General features: G+C 45.3%; 1 protein-coding gene and 1 long non-coding RNA gene across 8 annotated transcripts in view; both read right to left on the bottom strand.

Annotated features, from left to right (window-relative positions):
• Positions 1 to 4,452: 4,452 nt before the first annotated feature.
• Positions 4,453 to 9,188, bottom strand: LOC125021674. The gene is made up of 3 exons (XR_007114360.1): positions 9,124 to 9,188; positions 6,862 to 7,100; positions 4,453 to 4,687 (listed from the first exon to the last, which is right to left on the bottom strand). It is a non-coding gene; the product is annotated as an uncharacterized LOC125021674 (long non-coding RNA).
• Positions 9,189 to 10,429: 1,241 nt separating this feature from the next.
• The window catches only part of LOC125021172 (stAR-related lipid transfer protein 13-like), a 48,434-nt gene continuing 34,704 nt past the window's right edge, over positions 10,430 to 24,159 (bottom strand). For 6 of the 7 annotated variants that reach the window (XM_047607112.1, XM_047607114.1, XM_047607113.1 and 3 more), the window contains 13 exons: positions 21,548 to 21,619; positions 20,441 to 20,522; positions 19,158 to 19,221; positions 17,646 to 18,970; positions 16,671 to 16,841; positions 15,510 to 15,669; positions 15,186 to 15,384; positions 14,702 to 14,915; positions 14,215 to 14,329; positions 13,596 to 13,850; positions 13,240 to 13,457; positions 12,946 to 13,122; positions 10,430 to 12,476 (listed from right to left, as the gene is read on the bottom strand). In XM_047607112.1, coding sequence (XP_047463068.1) covers positions 12,359 to 12,476; positions 12,946 to 13,122; positions 13,240 to 13,457; positions 13,596 to 13,850; positions 14,215 to 14,329; positions 14,702 to 14,915; positions 15,186 to 15,384; positions 15,510 to 15,669; positions 16,671 to 16,841; positions 17,646 to 18,970; positions 19,158 to 19,221; positions 20,441 to 20,522; positions 21,548 to 21,619 — 3,170 coding nt within the window. In that variant the 3' untranslated portion in view covers positions 10,430 to 12,358. Of the gene's footprint in view, positions 12,477 to 12,945; positions 13,123 to 13,239; positions 13,458 to 13,595; positions 13,851 to 14,214; positions 14,330 to 14,701; positions 14,916 to 15,185; positions 15,385 to 15,509; positions 15,670 to 16,670; positions 16,842 to 17,645; positions 18,971 to 19,157; positions 19,222 to 20,440; positions 20,523 to 21,547; positions 21,620 to 22,944; positions 23,492 to 24,159 lie in introns of those variants that run through there. The other variant, XM_047607118.1, reaches the window with a different exon arrangement.

Below are 24,159 nucleotides of genomic sequence, written 5' to 3'. Positions count from 1 at the left end.
AATGGTGTTTAAGGTGCAAATGTGGAATGCCTAAATACAGAGTTTAAAACTGAGCAGCAAAGCAGCAATAAATAGGTCATACAGTAGGGTCCCTAGTATTCTAGGTGCAGTGCAGGGGCAATTGGCATGGAGTTCATGCAGTTTAGGGTGTCTGGTTTCCAGACAGAGGCTGTTTATATATTCAGAAGCCACCCATGTGTCCCAGTTAAGCTGTCCCCATCCCAGTTTAACTCTGGTACCTTTCTCTCCTCATTAACCGTCCCAGGATTGCTCTCCCTGTACTCCTCTCTTCCTCTGTGACATCTCCCCTACTCCTCTCCTCCTTCCTCCTGTGACTTCGGTTCCCTCTCCTCTCCTGCTATAATTTCTCCCCTTCTCCCCCCTTCACATCTCCATCCTGCGTGCGCCTCCTGGTTTACGAGGCGTCGTCCCCACAGGCGCCGGCGCAGGATGGATTATGCAAAATTATACCGGTGTCCGTGTATGTGCTCTTAGGGTCCTTATAGCAAACTGCTCCCTTTCTATTTTCACTTTTGCTTTTGAGGCTGAAAGTACCAGCAGATGCAGAATGTGTAAGTGGTTTCTGTCGCCTGATATGTGTCTTTAAGCTGCCTTCAGGAAATCAGTTTTTCAGATGCTACAGTGTCTCACTCGATTTTGTCTGGATATTGTTCTCCCTTTTTCTTTCTTTCTTTTTTTAAGGCATTTACTTGAGCATTGACTCACAAGGACCAGCCAGCCGGTCACACACGTCACACACAGTTACAGTATCCTCCGGTGGCTGCAGAGTCCATGGCTACAGGTACTGTGCGCGTACTTAAGCCAGTTTCACACTCCATGTGTTCTTCCAACTGGGCACATCTGCTGGGTAGGATTTCCATTAACACGGCAGCTACAGAGGCTGATTCGTTACTCTGTCTGTGCATGCCTGTCTGCGTCTGACTGATTTTCATAGGGGCTGTGATGTCTCCGGGACGTCTCGCTCCTTATTTTCTTGAGACGCTGACCCGTCGACGGGGGCAGCGAGCTGGGTGGGGGGGAGCGACACGGCAACGGCATTTAGCTGTTTTCTCGGCGGGCGCACGTGTTTCCCACTTGGTGAGCACGCATCTGCCCACATGAGATCGTTAGAGGATTTCACAGATGAGCAGTGGCCTTCTGTTTTTATTTTTGTTTCATTTTTGTGTTTTTTCCCCCCCTCAAGCCAATCTTCGGCACAAAGGAAATGAAGGAGACAACCACACACACCATCCGTCAGCTGAACGCACTTGCCTCTGTTACACACCTCCCCGCGCACTCAAGAGAAGCAATTTCCCAAACTAACACATGCCATCTAGCCCTCGCACGCGCACGCACTTTGGGTTTCGGGAGACGCGCACGGTCACAACGGCAGGCTCTCTCGCGCACAAACACACTCCCCTTTGTTTTCAGACAAAGGGCCTGCTTCTGCTGCTTTTGTCATGATCCCACAAAGGACTTCTTTAGGAGAAAGAGAGGTCTTAACCGGGATCTGGTTGGCTATTGGGTAAAAGCCTCAGCATTGTTCCCCTCTCTCCTTGTCTCAGTCTCTCATCCGCCTCGTGCCTTTCTGTCTCTGCCTCCCCTCTCCTCCAGTGGAAATGCAGTACTTGTGGGCAGGCAGTTATTTTTCCTCTCTGTTCCAGGGCACCTTTGTGGAGATGAGTGGAGGCATCGCCAGCATCCTGTGTGGGATGTTGATCAGAGTGCTGGAGCTTCAGAGGGGACCGGGAGTGATGATCAGGAAGCGGCGGTGACGTCTGTCAGAAAGGGTTTGATCAGTGCGTACTGGAGAAAATCCATTTCGAGTCTGTGGGATTTGTGTGCGTGCAACAGTTGTGGTAGGATTTGGTTTGACAAGAAGCTGCTATCAGCTGTTTGTCATTTCCAGGACTGATAAGGTCCGGGACAGAAGTCACACGACAATCCTTCAGTATTAAGCTGTCACGTCGTCTGTTCTACTTCCTCCTTGTTTTCTGCTGTTAGGGACAACTTGACTTGCCGGTGCATACGGGGCCGACCTCAGGCGGCCGCGCAGAATCGCGGGTAATTGCTTCCTGTTTTCAGACATGAGTCACCATGAAGACGGCTGTACGTGGGTGAGCGTCCATGTGCGCTCTCGTGTGCCCGTGCCCGTCCTTTATTTTTGCAGCGCATGAGAGAAAGAGAGAGCGAGATAAAGGCGAGAGATGGAAAGATTAGAGAGCAGCAACACAGCAACTTTTGCGGTCTTTGTCTCGCCTGCCAGATGAAGACTTGCGCGATATCATTTCTGTAAATCAGTCAGTTCAAATTTACTTTTTTTTCTCCTTCCATCAGTTGCAGAGAAAATACTTTTGACGTTTATTATTGGTTTTTCGGCAAAGACTTTAGATGTACACCGATCAAGCAAAACATTATTTGCTAATATTGCGTAGGTCTCCTTTGTGTCTCCAAAACGGTTGGGGCATGGACCTTCTAAAGGTGTCCTGTGGTGTCTGGCAACAGAATGCTGTTAGTGGGGGGGCCTTTGGGTCCATATGGGTTGAGTGGAGGGGCCTCTGTGGATCATCCCACAGATACTTGATCAGTTTCTAGTGAATTTAGAGGCCAGGTCAACACCTTGCGTCTGTCTTTTGTGTCTGTGTCAGGCTGCATCCTGCTGGAGATGGCTGTTGCCATCAAGGAGTGTCATTGCTATGGAGGTGGGGGTGCCTGGTCTGGTCCAGGTTGGTGGTTCATGTCTAGATGACATCCACATGAACACCAGGTCCAAAGTTTCCCAGCTGAACACTGAATTGTCACAAGACGCTCGGTGTTATCAACTTCTCTTGTGGGTGGTTTTAATGTTGTGGCTGATCGGTGTAGAGCACGTCCTGCCAGTCGTTTTTCTGTCCTGATGCGGTTTCATCTATTTGAGAACTTTCTGAAAAGCTGCTGCCTGTATATTAAAGAATAGAAAAATCAATTCACTGCACAGAAATCCAACAAATTACGTCCTTGACAGCTACGGCAGCGGGATTCTACTAAAAACAGAAATGACAGGCTGTCTCTCCCGACTGGCATTTTTTTTTTTTTTTTCCACTTGTTTGCTGAAAATAAGACTTGTTAATAGACCTTTTTCACAGTATTTTTTTTTTCCAGAGCAGGAAAAGCACAGGTGAGAAAAGGTTTGTTAATGGTGGCTCAGTTCCACCAAGAGAGTGTGCCAGACTGCGCAACATAAAGACCCTGGAACGACTTCGCTTAAACCCGGTGTAGTTCGTTTTTAATGGGACACAAAATGCTCAATTATTGAGATTTCGGGATATTTTGCTTCTAGAGTATGTCTTCCATTGACACAGACAATGTTTATTTATAGATACTTTTCCACTGGAATGCAAATTAGTGCTTGTTTTATAGTCTTAACCTTCCTTTTGCATATTTAAATAAACTATTTCAGCAAATTTGGAATGCCAGCAATACTTAATGGAAGAAGTACCTGGGGGAGGTTTTACAGCTATATCTACACGTATATTTAATGGATTTCTCAGAGTGAGTTTATTTTCTCACACTCTGAGCCTGATATCTTTACTTAAGTAGCACTTACATTATACACAGACATTATACGTTCAACTTTTATTCCCATCTATATACAGAATCTTTTCAGAGGTGGTTGTTCATGTATCTTTTATAACCTGACTTATAAATCATTTCATTCCTGACAAATGAGGTGAAAGTGTTTTTTTTCTCTGATGTTTTTCTTTTTCTTTTTTTTTTATAATGGAGCAACAGTGACTCCAACAGTGACTCCACAAAAAAAAAAAAAAAAAAACTCAAGAAAATAAAGCAAGAATTTTGAATATTTTCAGTGTTCGGATTCTCGGAATGTATGCAAGTTAGTGCGTACGTTGCCAGATTATACTAAATTTCCACATTTAAACATAAAATGTAAGAACATTTGGACCAAAAAATCACTAATAATGTTAGCGATGAGCTTAAAATTCATGTCCTCCTGTTTGCATGTGGTGTTCCGCCTTAACGTGACTAGTTACGCCTTCCCTGCCATGAAATGTCTGCTGTGGAGAGGGCGCACGGGCCTAAACCCTTTTACATCCCTCATCGACTCTCTACTTACAGTATTTCCTCTGCAACCCCGAGACTTAATGCATTCACCAATCGGGTTACATCCCCCGACACATTCACTCAGACAATCCTCAAAGGACGCCACAAAGTAGCTTATTAAACTTTTCAAGATAAAAAAGGAAAGAGCACATGAAAAGAAATAAAAGTCGTTGTGTTAAAATCTCCCTCAATATTGGTCATTGTCATGTTTTAAGGATTACACACTCCTCTGTGGGTTAGGAAGATTAGATTTGCTCTAAGGAATCTCTTTAAAAACCCTGCTGGATGAAAAGTGCAGCACAAAGACGGTTCTAGTTAAGCTGAGATAAAGGATCTTTATGGACGGTAACAAAATGTTCCAACAGCGAATCATTTTAAAACTTGCATTTATCTGTAAGCTATTCCACAGTTTCTTACTTTCATTAAATCAATTGTTTGTTGTAATACCCTCTTTGGTCTTGAGAGCTATCACCGGGAATGAAGGCGCCGATTCTTTGACAGTGGTCACGGACTCGGCTCAAGGACCTGCCTCTTTGACTGCGTTGGAACAAGGGGCTCCTGAGCTGCGCTGCCATAAATGACGTAGCTGAAATGAAACAGACGCTTTGAATTGATGGAAAAGCTCAATACACGACCCTGAACGCTGCAGAGTTTGCCAGGTACTGGAAATCTATTCAATTAACAACCCGGAAAGCACCACCTGCCTGGTGGCAACACCTGCACTTTTGTTGTCAGCATATGGGAATAGCTCAGTCTTTTTGAGCTTCAATCCACCCACGAGTCAGTTTTTATATGTGGCCAGCTCCGTCCTTCAATAAAAAAAAAATAAATCTACACAAGATCAAAAGACATCACACCTGTCTTACTGGGGAACGTGCAGAACTGGAAAGCACCGGAATTTGCTACATGCTTAAATTATGGTCACTGAAGTTAGATATTGTGCTGTAATGAAGAAGTGTGAGTTTGAGAGACAGTCAAATAAAACTGTTCTCTGTTCAAACACACTGTAGAAATGTAGAAACGTTTCGCCACTTCCATGCATTGGCCAAACTGATGCTATTTTCCTCGGGATTTGGGCTGCGCCATTTTGCGACTTTGGAGCCAGAATATTCACAGTACCGCCCGAGACTGGAGCAATGTGGAGCTGCGATATTGATAGGCATTGTAATTAATACTATGCACTTCTCTACCTGCACCAGTTACAAGAAAATGTGTTGGATTATACACTGTACTTGTTTTTAACACTGTACTTTAGTGTTTTAGTTTGGCCCAAGTCCCAATCCTCTAACATAGAAGGGGTGGAGCTTATGACCTATTCTGCAGCCAGTCACCAGGGGGAGCTCTACTTGCTTTGGCTTCACTTTTGAGGCAGGTTAAACCTCCAACACATGTATGGCACAACTACACTGGCATTTTTTTCCACTTGTGGCCTGACTGGACATCAGTTAAGAACATGAAAAAGAAGAACCCTTTGCTTTGCTTCTGCCATGTTGAATCTCTCCATGTTACCTTGTGTTAAGGTGGCTGTGGCGCAGTAAGAAAAGCGCTACAAAAATACAAGACCATGTTTGTAACCCACCCAGAGAAAATATGCGCAATTAATTAACTCCAACCAGAGAGAAAAGGTCAGATCAAGCACTTACACGTAGATGCTGATGTTTTGCCATTCCCCCTCAATCCGACTGAAAATTCCTTTCTGATTACTTGAAGCATTTTTGTTATGGTTGCGCTATTATTTTGATTATTATTATTAGATGAATACTATAACCATACTGACAGAGCACCTACTATTGACAGTCCACATTGTGCCAAGATAAAGGGGAAAGTGCATTAAGCTTCCACATGTTAAGGCCACATCCAATGTGGAAAAAAAAAAGAAGATAAAAACCATCTTAAAGCAACTATAATAAATGCTTTTATAGGAGTGACGTATGTACTGTTAAAACAATGGCACAGTGACTTGTTTGTAGTCATAAATCTACAGAGAACTATCATCTGAATCTGCAGCTTTCCTCGGCATTAAGGAGATTTATAGCGAGTTTCGGTTCATTGTTTAGCTGCCTGGTCCTACTGTTTTAGTTCGCTCTCCCCGCTCTCGCAGTATTCGTGGCCACAGCGGGCGTCTGAATTCATCAAAGATGCTCTAAAAACTCACGGCACACGACCTGCTCAGCAGTAAATGGCGACAGACTCTCACAGTCTGAGGTTAACTGGTGTGCACAAAGCTGCTTTTCATGACTCAAGAGCCAGGGCTAAAGGAAAGCAAATATCATTGAGACGCTATCCCACATGAGTGACCCTCTTTAATGGCTAAATGTCTAAATAAGCAACAGATGGCCATATCAGTTTGAGAGGTGATAAAATGTTTGCCGTGTCGCCTACAGCCTACAGTCTTTTGTGTGCAGAATATATTTTTTGAGGATTCTGGACACCTTCACAACAACAGTAAGCATTCATATTGTTTTCAGAAGGTTGCTAGATGATCATTTCTCTCTGCAACTATAATGCAGTGGTAATACATGAGAGACACAGAGCGTGACTAACTCTATTCCTTTGTGCAAAGACTGAAAAGGGGTGTAACTTGTTCTATGAGATACTATTTTAAAATAAAGATGTACCGTGAATAATGGTTGGTTTTCTCTTAGCTGTTCCTTTTCCAGGGTCCTCGCACTGTATTGTGCATGCTGAATGAATAGTGTAGTTCACCGGCATGCCTAAATGGAGCGAAACCATCACTGATGTTATTAGCTGAGCTCTCACCGTCATAATGAGTCCAAATGTCAGCCATTACTGCTGTGAAAAAAGGCCTTATCGGGTGCTGTAATAAATCCGTTGCTTGTTCTCAGTGTGGTCAGCTTCGCTATGCACTCAGGTAATTTAGATAAAAGTGCACGGCACAGATTCAGGTCCACTGTATATCTGCAGTGGTGCATGAACTAAGTCATCCTCGCCTTTTCTGTAGAACTCAGCTCCCAGTAACCACATCCTTATGAGTAGTGCTTTAAAAAAAGAAATAGAAGAAAATTGACCATATGATTAAACGTTATTGTTGTATAACCAAATTTAAATGTGTTCTTAAGAATTGTCATGGATTGTCATGGATAATCCAAGTACAATTTAAAATACTGAAAATAATATACTGTACATCTCTGTCTGCTTTGATTGCTGTGCCAGCACAAAATTTGGACAGAAACATTTTTACCTAACATGAATAAGTTTTCTTTTGAGGCATTTGACATCGTTACATACCCCAAGAAAGTGTAGTGGGTGTGAGACAGTGACTAAATTGTAAACTGGGAAACTCCATTAACAAAAAAATAAATAAGAAAGCAACATCCTACAAACTCAGTAAGCAATACAGTACAACATGCTATCGGGAAGTAGGTTCAAAGGAGAGAGGAAATGCCTAAAAACGTGTATTTTTTGTCCAATTTACTTTTGACAATTTTTGTCATTAAAGGTCCAGTGTGTGGAACTTGGTGACATCTAGTGGCAAGGTTGCAGATTGCAATAGCCTAAAGTTAAAAGTCAATATAAATAGTACAAAAAGCTCTCCCTGGAGGCAGTGTTTATTTTGTCTAGTCTACTGTAGCTGCACAGCTGACTTGATGGAAGAGGACCAATTCCTTGTGTAGATATAAATGTTTAAAATAATTAAAACATCACTATGAATACTGTATTCCAGTTCTGTAAAAAGACAAACAAAAAAAACATTTAAATCTTTACTTTTTCATAGTGTTGTTACAATATGTAAATCGCACGATTCACGAGGATACTATACACACAACTGCCAACATGGTCTGATTAATAATTCATTCACGGGATAATTTATTCATTAATGACCTTATCATGGTTGTCAGGAAGAAGACAGTGGATTATCCGGTCTCAGAGGACATGCATCTGTTTCCCTAGTATTTCTCACTCTCCTTGTTCAATGTTCTTAATGTGAACATAAAGAGCAACGACATTAAACAAAATCTGCAGAGTCCACCAAAGAGTACTGGGGGTGGGGTAAATAATTACGTGGGTCTCTTTAATTAATGACTGGAGGTGAGACATTTATTCAGATCTTGTTATTTGGAATTGTTCACTTTGGACATCTATGCATTTTGGACTATATTGAAGACACCTGAAAACTGAGTGGTATATTATCATTGACGTTAATGCGACTGCCTGGCCAAAAACAAAAAAAAAGGTCACACACTAATATTTGGTTGGACTGCATTTAGCTTTGTTTACAACACACATCGCTGTGGCATTGTTTCAATAATAAGCTTCTGCAAAGTCACAGCATGTATTTCCATCCAGTGTTACGTTCATTTTTGTGACCACTACACAAAGACAATCCATATATGAAAACGATGTCTCACGCACACTGAACCACTCTTTCACAAATTGAGCCCGATGAATCATGGCATTGTCGTCTTGGAATATACCTGTGCCATGAGGGAAGAAAAGCTCCATTGATGGAACAACCTGGTCATTCAGTACATTCAGGTAGTCAGCTGACCTCATTCTTTGGGCATAATGTTTCTGGACCTAAACCTGACCAACTGCAGCAACCCCAGATCATAGCACTGCCCCCACAGGCTGGTACAGTAAAGACACTAGGCATGGGGGCATCACTTCATCTACCTCTCTTGTTACCCCGATGCCCCATCCCCCTGGAACAGGGTAAATCTGGACTCATCAGACCACATGGCCTTCTTCCATTGCTCCAGAGTCCAACGTTTATGCTCCCTAGCAAATTGAAGCTTTTTTTTCCCAGTTAGCCTCACTGGTTAGTCATTTTCTTAAAAATCAGTGGAAATGTTCTTACTATTAAACACAGCCCTGACTTCTACTGTTATTTTCTTGGATTTCGATTCACCAAACGTTGATCGCCGATCACGATTAATCTGTATTTTTTTTTTCCAACCACATTTCTTCCTATTAAACGATGGTTCCCAACTAAATATAGCATCCGTCGAAATGTGCACACATCCTTTGCACCAAAACACATTTACATTAGACTTGACTTACTTTTCTGGATCATTTCATCTGTCTCCTTAGTCCATCGTAAATAAACGTCTTTAAATCCTCTTGAACATCTGAGGGGAAAAAAAAAAAAAACTTTCCTCACTGAGTGCCCAGAACTTGCCTGAGAATTACCAGGTTTTTTGGTTTTCTTCTGAATCAAAATAATTCAGCTACATCTATCCGTACACCCACTAGCATATTGGAATTGTAAACTGATAAACGATTTTTCGGCATAATTTTAATCTTCCAAATTTGACAAAATTTAAAAACACAGATTAAAACAAAAAACTAAAACGTCGCATAAAACGGCTCTATGGCGGAGTTGTTTTCTTTTTAAACCCCCCAAGGCGAATACAGTCATGTGAACTATCCTAGGCTAACACCTAACATGGATACAAAAATTAAAACAATAAGGGTCTTTAAAAAAAATCTTAAAACTGTGTCATATGATCGGATTTCCACAACAAGGAAAGTAACTTGAGATGCACTCCCTGTATTCTCCAGTAGAGGTCCCCCTCTTAACCTTTTCAGAGTCTTTTTGTGTAAAAGAACATTGGTGCTATTTTAAATCGCTGCATTTTCTCTGCATTTATTGAGAGCTATCATTCTACATAAGATATTTTGCACAGATCATCATTTTCATTTTCAGCATTTGCGTAGCCCTGCAAGACTCCAAGAAAGTAGTACAAAATGGATTCATGGGAAAAATCAATGCTTGATTCACCTTGGAATTTCTTTTCCAAAGTGTAATTTGCACCATGATGTTCCTCATTTGTCAAAGCCAGTGGTGCTAAAGTGCACCCACGGAGCAGAGGATCATTGACATTCAGGAGCTGTAACCGTGCGTCCCACTGTCGACATAAAAACCACTGACATGTTAAATGAGGTAGAAGTTGATTCTGTGTTGTCACAAGACTTGCAGGCACCCTGACTCACGTGGAGATCGCAGGAGAGGAGCGTCTTTATTCAGACACCTTTATCATCCTCTGCGAGAGCCCACACCTGATTCGGCCGAGTAGATTAGTGTGATTGAGTATTGATCCGAGCACTGGAGCTTCGGTTTTCACCCATTACTTAAAAGGACACATGGAGAGAAAAGTGGGAAAGTCCTTAGGGAGAGTCCACGGATGCTCTGAAGGCTCTCCATTCACTCCGAAATCTAAAAATATGTTGCATGACACACTTACCAGATTCAGACTCCAGAGGTGCAACAGCACCTCTCAATGGGCACAAGAACCCATAACAAGGAAAACGTCATACATGGAATTACTGTAATTCTTGCTGTAATTCACAAACTGGGCACAATGGGTTTTGTTTTAGATTTTTATTCTCTTCTTTAGAAACAATGGTTCTATTTTCTGTCAGAAATAACCAAGCATAAATCACCCTGGTCTGAGCTACTCGGCTAAATTTGGAGCCTCTCCACACGCAGTCAAAGGCTCGCGTCAGAGTCATTCACTCTTTTGTTTGTCACTTTGTCTCTCTCATTCACACATATTTACACACACACACAAAATGCTGCTTCCCGGCAAACAGCTTTCAAGCAGGATTACAGTGGCACTGTAGAGATATTATTTCATAGCAACACCATAGCAACGCTGTCTACAGCCAAGACCCAAAAAAAAAAAAAAAAAAAGCCAAGGCGGCGGTGCCAGGGCAGAGCAAGCTTTAGTCTGCTATTGCTTTAAGTAGGGCGGCGTGTGGAAAGTTTCACATTTCAGCATATCAATATGATAGGAGGACCCTGAAACTATGATGTGAGATCGATCTGCCGTCACAGAAAGCGTTGCAGTTATTTATAATACAGGCGGTACGTCTATTTAAACTGCAGAAACACGGGCATAACCATGCACACACACGCATACACGCAGAATTTCAAACATGCTTCCCAGAAGCAGTGAAATGGTCACATGTCTTAGACATTGTATAACATGACAGCAAAAAAACAATACCATATATATAGATATATAGAATAATAACCTTAAAATGGCATTTCCTTTTTTTGTTTTGTTTTTTTTGTTCGTTTTTTTTTAGATAAGATTAACAACAAAAATTGTGACAGAGAACTAGATCAACACAATGAATCCAAAGCACATTTATGGACCCGCCGAGTATTTTCCCCTTGATGTGATTCAGATCCCTCCTGTTTTTCCTGAAGCTAGTGCACTTTTCACAACACAGTGCTGACATTTAGCCGTGGTGTACTGGTGTTTCATACAGCACAGAGGTTTTTGTATCTTTACAGTATATCTATAGAACGCATTATGATAACAACGTATTACAAATGTAGATGAGTAAGTGAACAGGTTTACGTAAGGTGCAAAAAAAGATAGTCAGGGAGCTCCAGTTGGAAGTGTTAATAAATTAATCGGTTTATAATGTGGACACGATTTAATCTTCAGATATTGTGATAGTGTTGTCTGTGTGACGTTTACTGTGATAAGAAGAAAAAAAAATGATCGGGGTGATGTCTCCTGCTTTATCAGCTGTGTTCAAAAGTAGAAAAGAAATATTAGCTTCAATGCGTATTATACACGTCATTTTAAAGACACAGAGTTTAGATAGGTTTCTCAAAAAAAAAAGAATACTAATTATGAAATTGGAGAGTGCATACTTAATTACATACTTAAGTTTCAAGTACATACTTAATCAGAATAGGTATCAGGATACCTCATGAAATTTTTGAAGATTATATATTCACCACTACAGCAGCCATCTCCTGTGTTTTATTGGACCATGTTTTTGGTAAGATGTTGGACAATAGGATGGTGCTTTGGAAGAATGAACCAGATCAATAAATAATGGAAATTGTTACCGACTACACAACTTCACAATTCCAGTAATGCTCAAGGTTCCCAGATTGTGAAGTGAAGCATCAATGGCTTTTCAGAAAAGCTGAGATTACCTGCCTCACGCTGGGAGGCTGAAACTAATATTAGCTCTGTTATTCAAGAAAATGGCTTGGAGTTAATCATTTCCGTCATAAATAAGCGTTGATATGTTGTTAACAGACACAAAATGACAAAAAAAAAAAAAATCCTCTTTCCTCCTGTGCATGTGTGTATGTGTGAATTCAGTATTGCAGTATGGCACAGTAAAGCTCCACGTGAGCTCGGCACCGTGAAAAGACACAGAAGTCCAATGCATGGACGAATACCCTCACTGGTTCTTAGGTACAGCTGCTCTGGTAGTGTGACAAAAAAAAAATTAAATTAAAATAGAGCTCGAGATGTGGGGTTCAGTTCTTGGCCTCGGGGCTCGTCTGGTCTAAAGGGATAAAAGACGAACGTATCCTCAGGGCTTCGTTGGCGCACAGGTGCCCAAACGTCTTGTTGTACCATTCTGGAGATCTTCCCCTGCAACAAGAGACACGAGTAATGCAGCGCGGATTAATACGGAAGAGTATTCGGGCCAACCATGAGAAAAAAAAAAACATTAGAAGAGGTAGATTTTTTTTTTCATCATGCATTTGAGAAAATGGTTGAAATTTTGAGAAAAAAAGTTGAAATTTTGAGAGAAAAAAACCTAAATTTTGAGAAAAAATAAAAATTTCAAGAAAAAAGTTGGAAGAAGAAAGTAGACAATTAAACCAGCACTACCGTATGTGTATGGTAAGTCTTTTTATCTTTTTTTTCTTGAAATTTTGACGTTTTTTTCTCAAAATTGTATTCCAACTTTTTTCAAAATTTTTGTCTCAAAGTGTATGATAAAAAAAAAAATCTACCTTATCTCCTCTACTTCATTTTCTCATGGGAGGCCCCTCATACTCTTACGTAGATTAAAACCATGATTATGGAAAGAAAAAAAAAAGAAAAAAAAACATACCTGAGATCCACTCTGGAGATATGTGTGAGCCTGGTCCTCCCTGTCCCGCAAGGCTCCAGGAGGTACTGCGACTCCAGCACAACCCCCCTCACCGCTCCCATGCGTGGGCTGTCGTCATGCTCGACAGACACACAGACCAGCGCGCAGGAGCCTTTGCACAGATCTGTACGCCACGTTCTGAGGAGACAGAGACGAAAAGAGAAAAGAAGTGAGTTATGTTTTATGATGGAATGTGAGATAATATTTGGAAGGTGCATATTTTAATAATTAATATTCTCTCTACATCACCCTGACCTTAGTACCACATAATCACAGCTGGGCTGGGGCACCATGTTGTAGCAGGAGTACTGATAAACGTCCGTCTGTTTGTCCAGCGTCTCCAGAATCTTCTCCTGCCGCAGTTCACTCTGCCACAGGGGGCGCTCTCTCAGCAGCCGCTGCAGCACGTCGGTGGGAGCCGCCGACACCTCGACAGAAACTCGCCACCGCCTTAGAGGGTTACCGTCTCCCACCTTACGTGTCAGGAGAAAACATGGCGTGAAGAAAACTTTCTACAAGAGATCCTAAAACTCCCAGTTTGCCCCACTTTCTCCCTGCCCTTTTCCAACTTTCATGATATTCTCGAAATCCTCAATCCAGTGACTGCACACCTTCTTAAATGCCAGCTCCGTGTGGTCAGCAGCGGAGCGAGACACCCAGCCTTTGCTCTTGTCTTTGGCCTCTTTCAGCAGGTTCTGGATCAGCCGCTCCAGGTGCGCGTGATACGACCCGTCCTCGTCCTCTTCCTCCTCCTCGTCCTCGTCCGCCTCCTCCTCGTGAGCCTTGCAGAGCTCGTCCAGAGGGGGCACCATCAGCTCAGCCTCCATGTAGGAGTTACGGGACTGGGTCACCATTTCCTCCGGGATCTGGGGAACAGCAGGAGAACGTGCGTCGAGTCACATCAGCCGAAAGTATGCGGTGTAGTAAAACTAAAGGATTCTTGCTTCCATGAAAACCCTTGGAAATATACAATTTTTTTTTTTTAAAAATGCATAGTAATAAAGTCTGTTTATCTTCGCCCCTGACAGTGGCAGTTCATCTTCAAGACGGCTTCAAGGTAACGATGATATACAGTTTACGGAATGAGCTCATAAAACACAATTATAACGCGGCCTTGAATAATAACAGTGCAGCGGTGGGAAACCGCAGTCAGCTTCGTGTTCATCTGGTTAAGTCACACATAAATATGAAGTCATGCATTATTTGAATGGTGGCGTGTCTGACGCTGACCTGAAAGAGACGCTGGCACTCTGTGATCATGTGCGTCAGGCCCTGAGTGGCGGCCAAGTTCTCACTCAGGTCTTTCTGATCCGGACGACCCGTGGTGTACTTCTTCTGGATTGACCTAGAGGGATAGCGATCAAACATTATTACGTGTCACTAACAAACCTAAATTAACACAATTTCAAAGCAAAGACACAAGTAAGAAAGATCTACTCTACTTTACATTTTAATTGTTAAATGATTTTTTTTTAATGTAGATAATGAGGCACTAAATTAACATCTAAACTGTATCCGTGTTTATTTATTTCTTGCGACGGGAAGCAATTTTTTCCCACTAATTAATAATTAGCATTTTTAGTAGGTCTGCCTGGGTATTTACAGTAATAACACACTTTCACTTTTTTTTAGTTAACTGTGCACGCGTCATCGGCCTCAATGATTAAAGCGCGCCATTGTCGTCACTAAGCGCGTGTTCGTTGGTGCACGCGCGCACCTGGGCGACAGCGTCTCGTTCTTCAGTATGCTGAGGTGGAACAGCGACGGCCCCAGGCAGACGGCCAGGTTCATCGGCGTCATCTGGTTCTCCTCCACCAAGGACGTGACGTCACGCAGGAAGTAGAGCAGCGCCTGCAGAACCTCCCGGTTCTCGTCGGGCATCAGCAAAATGGCCGCTCTGGCCGCCTGTAGCCTCTGCTCCTTTGGGACATCTACAAAAAAAAAAAAAGAAAGAAAAGAGGAAGCAGAAACGAGGGTGAACGACGGAATATTTAACTACACAACGAATGTGCTACGTTTAATTAACTGGTTGGCACTGAAATGATCTCACTGGCCGGGGTTCATGAGAAAACACGAAAACAAGATAGAAAAACAAGATTACACAAACAGTTTGCTTCTGTTTTCACTCGGGCCGGTTTCGTCATTAGAACCACTTTCGCGGTCACATCTTCAGAATCACGCGACTCTCTCGAGGGCCTTACACTGGTAAATATGCAGGAAGGTTTCCCCCAGCTTGCTTGTTAGCAGAGGCTCGGGCAGGTCTCTGAAGAACTGTTTGACCATGTCGGCCACGTCGTACGCCGACTGGTCCTCGTAGCTCACGGAGTCGGGGGACAGCTCGCACTGCTGCCTCAGCGCTTGAATGCGAGACTTCACGCCGGACTTGCGGAACAACCCCACCTGGGAGAAGAACAAGGTGAGGACAGGGGAAGGGGAGGGATGGAAAGCAAATAGGTTAGCGTGCAAGGCTGCCAACCAACATCAGTGCTTCTAGCAATCAGGTCTCGATGAGTCTGTTTTCTAACCTGGTCCAGACAGTGTGTTCTGAGGTGGCTCAGGGCCTGTTGTAAACACAGAGGGAGAGGGAAACCACAGCGCTGGACATGGACGATGAGGGGAACGCCAAACACACTCTTCTCTTTGTAGTCTGGCACCTTCATGCGCTTCATAAACTTGGGCACAGACCTTGGAGCGATAGACAGAAAACAATTAGGGAAGTGTGTGGGAGAAAGAGTGTTCTGTGCTTTCATTATCCCCATCTTCATGTGGATGCCGTCGACAGAGTTTCCCTCCCGGGGATCGTAAAAGCGAGCAGGACCGGCCGTTAACAGCACAAGGACACGCTTGTGTTTGCGCAGGGAGACTGATGGCGTGCGGCACGCGGCTGAGAATGCACGAGCCCATTGATGTTATGGTTTTTAAAACACGCATGAAGGTGTTGATTGTGCGTTTGGTCCTGCTGCTCGGGCCCTATGGTGGAGTCGAAGGGAGCAGTAAAAATTACTGACAGAGGCCAACGCTAAAACTGTCACACATATACATATAGAACAACAGGGAGTTAGTTCATTTGTAAAACACAGATCAGGCATAACTTGATGACAACCTCCATCTGTCGTCTCCTTTGTTCCTCCAAAACAGTTGTGACTCATCAGTGAATGGACACGGCCCTTCTGAAGGTGTCCTGTGGTGTCTGGCTACACGATGTTGTTAATGGGGGCCTTTGAGCTGGGGGTCGGATCATCCCACAGATACTTGATCAGTTTGGGATCTAGTGAATTTGGAGGCCAGGTCAACACCTTGCGCAGTTTTTTTGTTGTTGTTGTTGTTCCTAAACCGTTTTTGTGTGTGTGTTTGTGTCAGTCTGCATCAAGGAGAGTCATTGCTATGGGGTGGGGATGCCTGATCTGGTCCTGGTGGGTGGAACATGTGAAAGGAGCATACACACGAATGTCAGGTCCAAAAGTTTCCCAGCAGAACTCTGAATTGTCACAAGATGTTATTCACTTCTCCTGTCTCCTGTTCTCGGTCATAATGTTATGGCTGATCGATGTATTTGACAATACAGCAGGGAGAAAAATTAGGTCTGAAGTTTGGAAAAGGAAGTCTTGAGCATTTAATTAATTAATTCAACATTGCGGAGACGAACAGACAAACATACGGATTGAAGTACTTGAGTGTGTACCCACCATGTCCAGCCATGTTTATTGGACATGGAGTACTTCTCCATGATGGCAGTTAGGCGGAGCAAGGAAAACTTCTGCAGCAGGCTGAGCTGCCCCGCTGACTGGCTGCTGATCAGCAGTGACGACGCTGGCTGGTTGAGATGATCGGACGTTCTGAAACTGGGCCACCGTAGCCTGTGATGGGCGGAAGACACGGTGGGTCGGTACAGGTAAATAGGAAGTGTTTTGAGTCTTATTATTGTAGTTTTGGGCAACTAGCTATTTAAAATGACATTAGAATTGCAAGGATGTGGGACGTGAACAAAGGAGGCGACACAAGAATCATACTGGGTTCAGACAAACCTTCAAGGTAGACGGGTTTTGGAGAGAAAATAAAGACAGGTACCCAGATGTATATGTAGTAAAACCTTATATCTCTCTTCTGCGGGTGCACAAAATAATGTTGTAAATTTCAAGGTGTCCAGCTGATTTGTTAAAGTCAGATTGCTGGAGGCTTATTTCAAGTTCACAGAATCTGATCAATGCATTTTGTACCCTATCGTCTTTTTTTAGGGATGAAGTTCACAATGGTCGGTATGATGAAGAGAATAAATTACAGTGAGATTACAGTCAGAAAAAGTAGTTTCAGTGTCCACAAGCCATTGAAACCTATTCTTTCTAGGTTTAAAGACCAACAGCCACAGTTTTCCTGAGCACAGAACGATCAAATTTGATTGCATTACTCCAAATAAGGTGTTTCGGGTGATCAGATTAAATTCTTGGATTGTTTACATCCTGCATGACTGACTGCTTGTTTTTTGTTTTTTTTGCATTGTTGGGTTTCGTTGTCGTGGTGTCGGCACGTTCCAAGATCTCAGCGATTACCGCGGTGAGCGCAGTGTTATTATAAACTATTAAAATTAGAGCCAAAACTGTAAAAACAAGGCCCACGTTGTAATAAACCATAATTATCCTTTAAATACCTGAATGGTTACTCACCGAGGTCTTGTCAGGGAGGCCCCGACTCCCGAGTCCCGCCTCTCCCGACTGGTCCCTGTTGAGTCCGTGTCGTTCAAAGAAACGCCATCTCTCTCCCCTTCGCTGGGGGTGGTCCTGCCTTCCCCTTCCTCGCCCCCCTCCTCCCCTGCTTCCCCCTCGGGCAGCACGCTGCGGCTCCAGTGGTCCACTATTTGCTGCAAGCCGCTGACGTGCTGGATAATGTCATCCAGGTGCGGAAACAGGTTGTCCTCTTTCTCTAAGTCCAGCAGGTCTCCGGTGCTCGCGTACAGGTGGGAGCCCGGCACGTTGTCGTAAACGCTCACCCTGCTTCCCCGCGGAGCTCCAGGACAGGGGGGTTTGGACAAAGGCTTACCGCACCAGGGTTCACCGAGGCCATTGTCAGGCAGACAATTCTGAACGTGAGTATGGGGGCCATTGCTCCTGTCGGTGGGGGAAGGCGCCAGACTTTCTATGGACAGGGCTTTCGGAAAGGTGCCTGGTTTATGGTCTTTGGGGATGTGAATGAGGAGGTTTTCATATGAATGAAATTGGTTTCTGCCAAACTGGCTCTGCCCATCAGTCCTCTTACCCTGAGAAGGCAGCTCCATATCCTCCAGATACATGCTGCTCCTCTTGCTGGCAGTGCGAGGTTTGTTGGATGCTGGCTCCTTCGCGCTGGGCACTGGGAGTGTCTCATTGCTAGGGCTCGCGCTCACCGAGGACTGGTCTGCACAGTCTTTGTCAAGAGAGACAGTGGAAGTGTCTCCATCGGTTTCGTGGTTGTGCTTGGGGCTTTGCTCTAATTGGCTGATAGGAGTACACTGGAGCATCTGCAGCGCCTGAGGCTCCTCCCCCTGCAACACCGGCCCACTGATCACCAGGGGCGGCCTTCGGTTCGAGCTTTTCCGCCTCGTCGACGGCCCCCAGGTACGCATTAGTTCCATCCTGCGCAGAAACTCCTTGGCTTTGTTCCGCCCTCCTTGCCCGTGGCGGCTGCTCTTGATCGGCAGGGAGTTGTAGTGCGGAAGGTCCCTGGGCGGCTGATAGGAGGCGGAGAGCGACGCCATGGATATAGAGTCCGGCATGGCGGAGGTGGAGTCCTCGCTGTGGAGCGAGGAGATCTCAGTGATCTCCTGCTCGCTCAGGTCCGTCAGCACGCTCTCGCTGCTCACTGTGCTGCGCAGGCCCTCCCCCTGGCCCGTCGGGCTGCTTTCGTTGGTGCTGTCCAACAGGAAGTCTTGTAGGCGAGACCAGCGTCGGCTGCTCCACTCGAACGTCCACCTTTTACTGATGGCCATCGGGTCATCTTCATCGGAGTCATCACCCTGTGATAGGGACACTTTACTTTTAATCCATTCGAAAACTAACACTGGAACTTCATGGTACAATTGAAGAGTTTCTTAAGATGCAGATTTACTCAATGTACTACAACATACAGGAAGTAATGAGCAAAGTTCAAATTCCTGTTTGTTCATACAGTATCACCGTTAATATGCAAAAAAAACAACTTACCTTCTTCCTGGGGTGGCTGACATCCAGTTTCATGGAGGCACACTTGTTCAGAGTATTAAGACGCCTGCAACACAAACATCCACACGGTCACACGCTGAACTGGGCAGGCTCACAGGCTCGTCGAAGGAGGATATCTTTAAAACCCAACAGGCTGGCTCTGTTCCGTCCGCCGCTGGGGCCGCTCTTCTCCACCACCTCATCCCTCTTTTCCTCCCTCACTCTTCCTCCTCGTTCCTCCCTCTCGCCGCTCTAAAAACTGATCCTCACCCTCGAGGAGCGCATTTCTCCCCAAAACACCAGCCAGCTCCTCCCCTCCACTTTCCTCCTTCCTTCCCTTCATCCGCCACCCCCGTCCTCACCCGCCCTTCCCCCGAGGAGAGCCTGCTAACCCCGCCGCTGTATCCAACTTCTGCATTCTGCGCGCTGGGTTGTGAAGAGCGGCTTGTTAGGGAGGTGGCGTCTGTGTTTGTGCCTTTCAAGATGGGATCATTAAAAGCATGTTCCGGGGCCCGTGGCCTCTGTCATTTGAAGACACAGTAGGGAAGTGTCCTTTGTACGTATCAGCCACAACAATACCGCCAGCCTCATACAATGGGCATCGTATGCAATTTATAATCTAAATACCGCACTATGAGTGTGATTTATCGCCGCTGAGCCGGTTCTCATGGGCGCTGATGTGTATTCTCTGGCAATATAGCTGTCAGGGATCACTAACGGTATAATTACCACACCCATAGACACAGGAGAGGTGGGGGTGTGAAGCGAAAAGAGGAAAAGATAAGAGGTGGAGGAAATGTGCTGGTGCAAGCGAGGAAAACTTCAATGAGACAGAAATAAGAGATGAGAAACAGAGAGATCACAGAGGTTATGCGAGGAGACTTAAAATACGCTGAAAGCCATCTGCTGGAATATTCTGGCAGCCCATGTCTGCTTTCCCCGGTACCCTCACCCGTTCACCTCCTACTATTTTGCCCCCCTAGGGGTTACCCCCCCCCTCCCGCTTTGAATGGGAGATCATAGCGTGGCAGAGGGGAGGGGAGGTGACCAGATCAAAGCCCGGGTGTCTGGGCAGGAGACGTGCATGGGGAGTTCATTAAGGGTTGGGGTCAGACATCTAATGAGCAGCGGTTAGCACCAGGCCGCGGGGACAAGCCGCACAGCAGTGAATGAGGACGACTCGGAAAGGAATCTGAGGTTTTTTTTCCCCGGGGGGTTAAATGGAAACTGGAGAGTAAAAGCTCCGTTAGGTGTAAAGTTGTGACTCAGTGTGAGAGCGTAATTACCGGCACAGAGGCTCCACCAGATCCCGGTCTAAAAAGTCGTGGTCCCTTTTCACCGCCGAAATATCAATCGGGAACTGGGAATCTGTGAGAAAGACAGAGACAGAGAGAGAGGGAACAAGTCTTTAGTTAATGACTGACAGACAGCAGGAGACGGCAGTTTTCTCTGCCGCTTAACTGCTAATGAAACCTGTGAAGTATGGCACAGCTGCAACTGTTAACACTTGTCATTTGCATTTGAAGTTTATCCGACGCGCACACACACACACACACATGCCAACCCCCAAAATAACTGAAATCCAACACAATACCAACGGTGAAGTGACTCAAGCTTTTTATTTTGGTGATTTCTCTGTGTGTGGTGGCAGACTGCAGGCATGATGTGTGTCTGGGAAGCGGCCACAGCGCCCGGCATCCAAAACCAGACATTACTGGAGCTCCCAACGTTTCTCAAGAGAAGAAATATGTTTGTGTGTGTGTGTGTGTGTGTGTGCGTGTGTGTGTGCGTGTGTGTGTGTGTGTGTGTGTGTGTGTAAAGAAGAACTGCTGGATTTTTAAGAAGCACTTCTGAGATTACTGGGGCCGCTTCCTGTTTTTGCGCTCCGACAGCATGGGACCCGATGATCATCACACGCATAAACGCCTGTAGGTTTTCCACATAGGTGGGAGGGGAGGACGGGAGAGGATGAAGGGAGAAAACTAAAAAGACGAAGCGACGGGCTTTGATGGACAGATGGCCGGAGAAAAAGTGGTGGGCGAACCGAGGCCTGGGGTCCAAGAAGAAAGGTGGAGGGGAGAGGAGAGAAAGAGAAGCTTTGAGAGTCCCAGCAGTGATAACAAGGCCTTTCCCATGACCCCTCCCCTCTGAACAGGACGTGATGCCTGGAAATAGAACGCAGCGGCCCAGAAGACGAGGAGATGGAGGGATGGCAGAAGGAGAGGGGAACAGGGATGATGGAAAAATGAGGCAGAGGGAGAAAACTAACTAAGCGCGGAGAATAAACAATGGGAGAGATTTGACGGAGGAGGTCTTTGTGTGAAACGAGGCAGCTGGGTAAAAGCTGGACTTTGGCTACTCCGTGTGTGTGTGTGTTTCAGTGTGTGTTTTACCTTCGTAGAGCTGGGCGTACTGTGGAAATCCCGCCGCTCTCAGCCAATCACAAGCCTCCTTAGCCTCAATCTCTGCAAGGCAAACAGAAACATCACGTTGAATTGACGCAGCTTACCGGCCGGGAAGATTTTTTTTTTTTTTTGGCATTTACCGATCTTTCCCGTATGACAAGAAGTTTCTATCTATTTCGAGGGCGACTCAAGAGTTGTCAAACAAGAAACATCTGGAATTTTATTCATCTTTTCAGGAAAGTCCCTCAGTTATTCAATTTTCCTGCGAGAGTCACACCGGAACAATGCTCTGCACTTAATTATTAAATATGAAACTAGATCAAGCCATGTAGAGCATCACACCGCATTTGTTATAATCCCCGTCCAAGAATATTTTTGGTACACTGAAGGAGGAACATCTCAGAGAATTTATCTTTCCTCCGGGAATACGCTGGAATGATGAGACTGGAAAAGCTGGAAATTAGCCAGCGATTGCCTTGGGAAGACAAAGGAAGCACACGTCCGACAGTACATCCATACTTGACGACGCGCTCGCATTTCAGCCGTTAATGTGCGTTAATGTGGCAGGGTTTACACATGGCACCGCGCCCCCATTAGGTGCTGCCGCCAGCGCCGCGGACACGTTTTTTTATAGAGATTGGTTTTACTGCTTTTTTCCACTAGCATATGGATTGTGCACACTGCTAAAGTGGCAGTTCTAAAACGTGCACGTGCGTTTTCCTTTATGAGCAGACACTTATTAAACCGCCGCGCAGCTGCTCCTTCGTGCTGACATCGACATCTGAATGATTTGGTGCCAGAGATAACAACAGCAATATAAAAGGCATAAAATGCACATTTACACACACGCATGCAAGGTCAAGTGTTATGATTACACAAATAGTGCACAGTAAAGGATGGAAAGGCTATTAAAGAAGAAAACAAATGTGTTTTGGGGTTAATATGAATATAACCTGCGCAGAAACAGCAATTCTCCTCCTCCTGCATTTTTCTTGTATCCTCAGCTCTTAACTCATACCTCCATCACGGCCCCACTCATTCACTCTCACTCGTCTCATTCACCCGTTTAAGAGGTGCTGGCACCGACTGGGAGAGCCACCACAGAAACACAGAGGACAAAGTTCAGCGGGGCAATAAAAAGCCTCCGTCTTCACCATCACAGATGAGAACGGCCAGAGGAAGCGATCCTGTCGCCGCAGTCCTGCAATTACACCCCTCTTCCAGCATTCTTAGCATAACTCCTCTGTCTAAATCACATGTGATGGAGCGCAAGGGGTAGGTCGCGAAAAATATATATATTCTTTGCAGCTCTGAAAATAGACAGACAGGGAGAGACACGCAGAGAGAGATTGTAGTGAGAAGCCGGGGAGGGTGAGAAGACTTACTGGGAGCCCTCATGGTGCGGCTGGTGACATGCCTCTATGTCTCTCCCCTTTGCTCAGAGCGACGTTTCCTCTCCATCCAGCGGCATGTCCGTTCGCACCGACGCGGACTTTCATCAAACGGCAACCTTTTCCCGTGCTTCCCTGCTCAACGCCTCTCGTGTTTACAACTCTGCCTCCCTTTTCCACCCTGCCACATGCAGGTTTTCCCTTCCCTCTAATTTTCTCTTCAAATTCCTCTCGCAAACTTTCATCCTTGTCAGTATCCACTTACTGTTTTTACAACCTCCCTCAGCTGAAACACAATCCTTTCTGTCACACTTTCCTACAGTTTCTTTCTTACCAGTGCCTCCTTCACCCTTCTCTTACCCCCGCACTCTACATTCTACAACCTCCACGCTCTGAACGTCTCTTATCTTATCCACCTCACAATCTTTCTTTAAACAAAACCGCTCCACCGCGCGTGTCCTTTCGTCCATCCGTCTCCTCCGCTCCTTCCACAGAATCCTCCTCGTCCCGCTTCCCCCCCTAAAAAAAGCTGGCAGAAGCCATCAACTCAGCATCTTCTTCGTCATTACCAGAGCTGCTGCCGCCCCATCAAGTCCCTACAGGAAGTGGCCGATTTCATCTGGCGCTTGCATCAGCCAGGGCCCCGGGGTCGCAGACTGACAACCGGTGGATGCTAAACCTCACATGTCAGCTTAACCCACCGGCTGGCCGGCGAGGACGCTCTGACCCCCCGCTCCACTCCACTGGTCTTCCCTCTACTGCGCACCAGAGCAACGTGCGCACGTACGTACTTCACACACACACCAGCGCAGACGTCCGCAGCGCTCCAGATGTTGCCCCCAGTGAGTCAGGGAATGCGAAAAAAGGATGAGACAGTCAGACAGCTGGGGTGGGGAGGGCAGCCGGGATGGACGGACCCTGTGGGAAAACCGCGGGGAGGAAGACATACCGCGCCAGCCGTTTGTTTACCGAACGTGAGATTTAAAATGCATCAGGTCTTTTTATAGAAACCAGGTGGTGCTGCTGTTGGTGGTGGTGGTGGGGGTCAGCTGATCCAGATGGCGAGCAAGAGGTATTATAAGGAAAGGGAGCAGGAAATGCTAATTATTCCTGTGCGGCACTAAAATATTGAGAGCACATAAGCGAGCCACACCAATGCACAGCTGACGCGTTGCATCATTGCAGTGAACATGGGAGCTGTCAGTCACT

This window comes from Mugil cephalus, chromosome 15 (assembly GCF_022458985.1).
Source record: "Mugil cephalus isolate CIBA_MC_2020 chromosome 15, CIBA_Mcephalus_1.1, whole genome shotgun sequence".
Lineage (NCBI taxonomy): Eukaryota > Metazoa > Chordata > Actinopteri > Mugiliformes > Mugilidae > Mugil > Mugil cephalus.
This window is presented reverse-complemented; position numbering and strand designations above follow the sequence as displayed.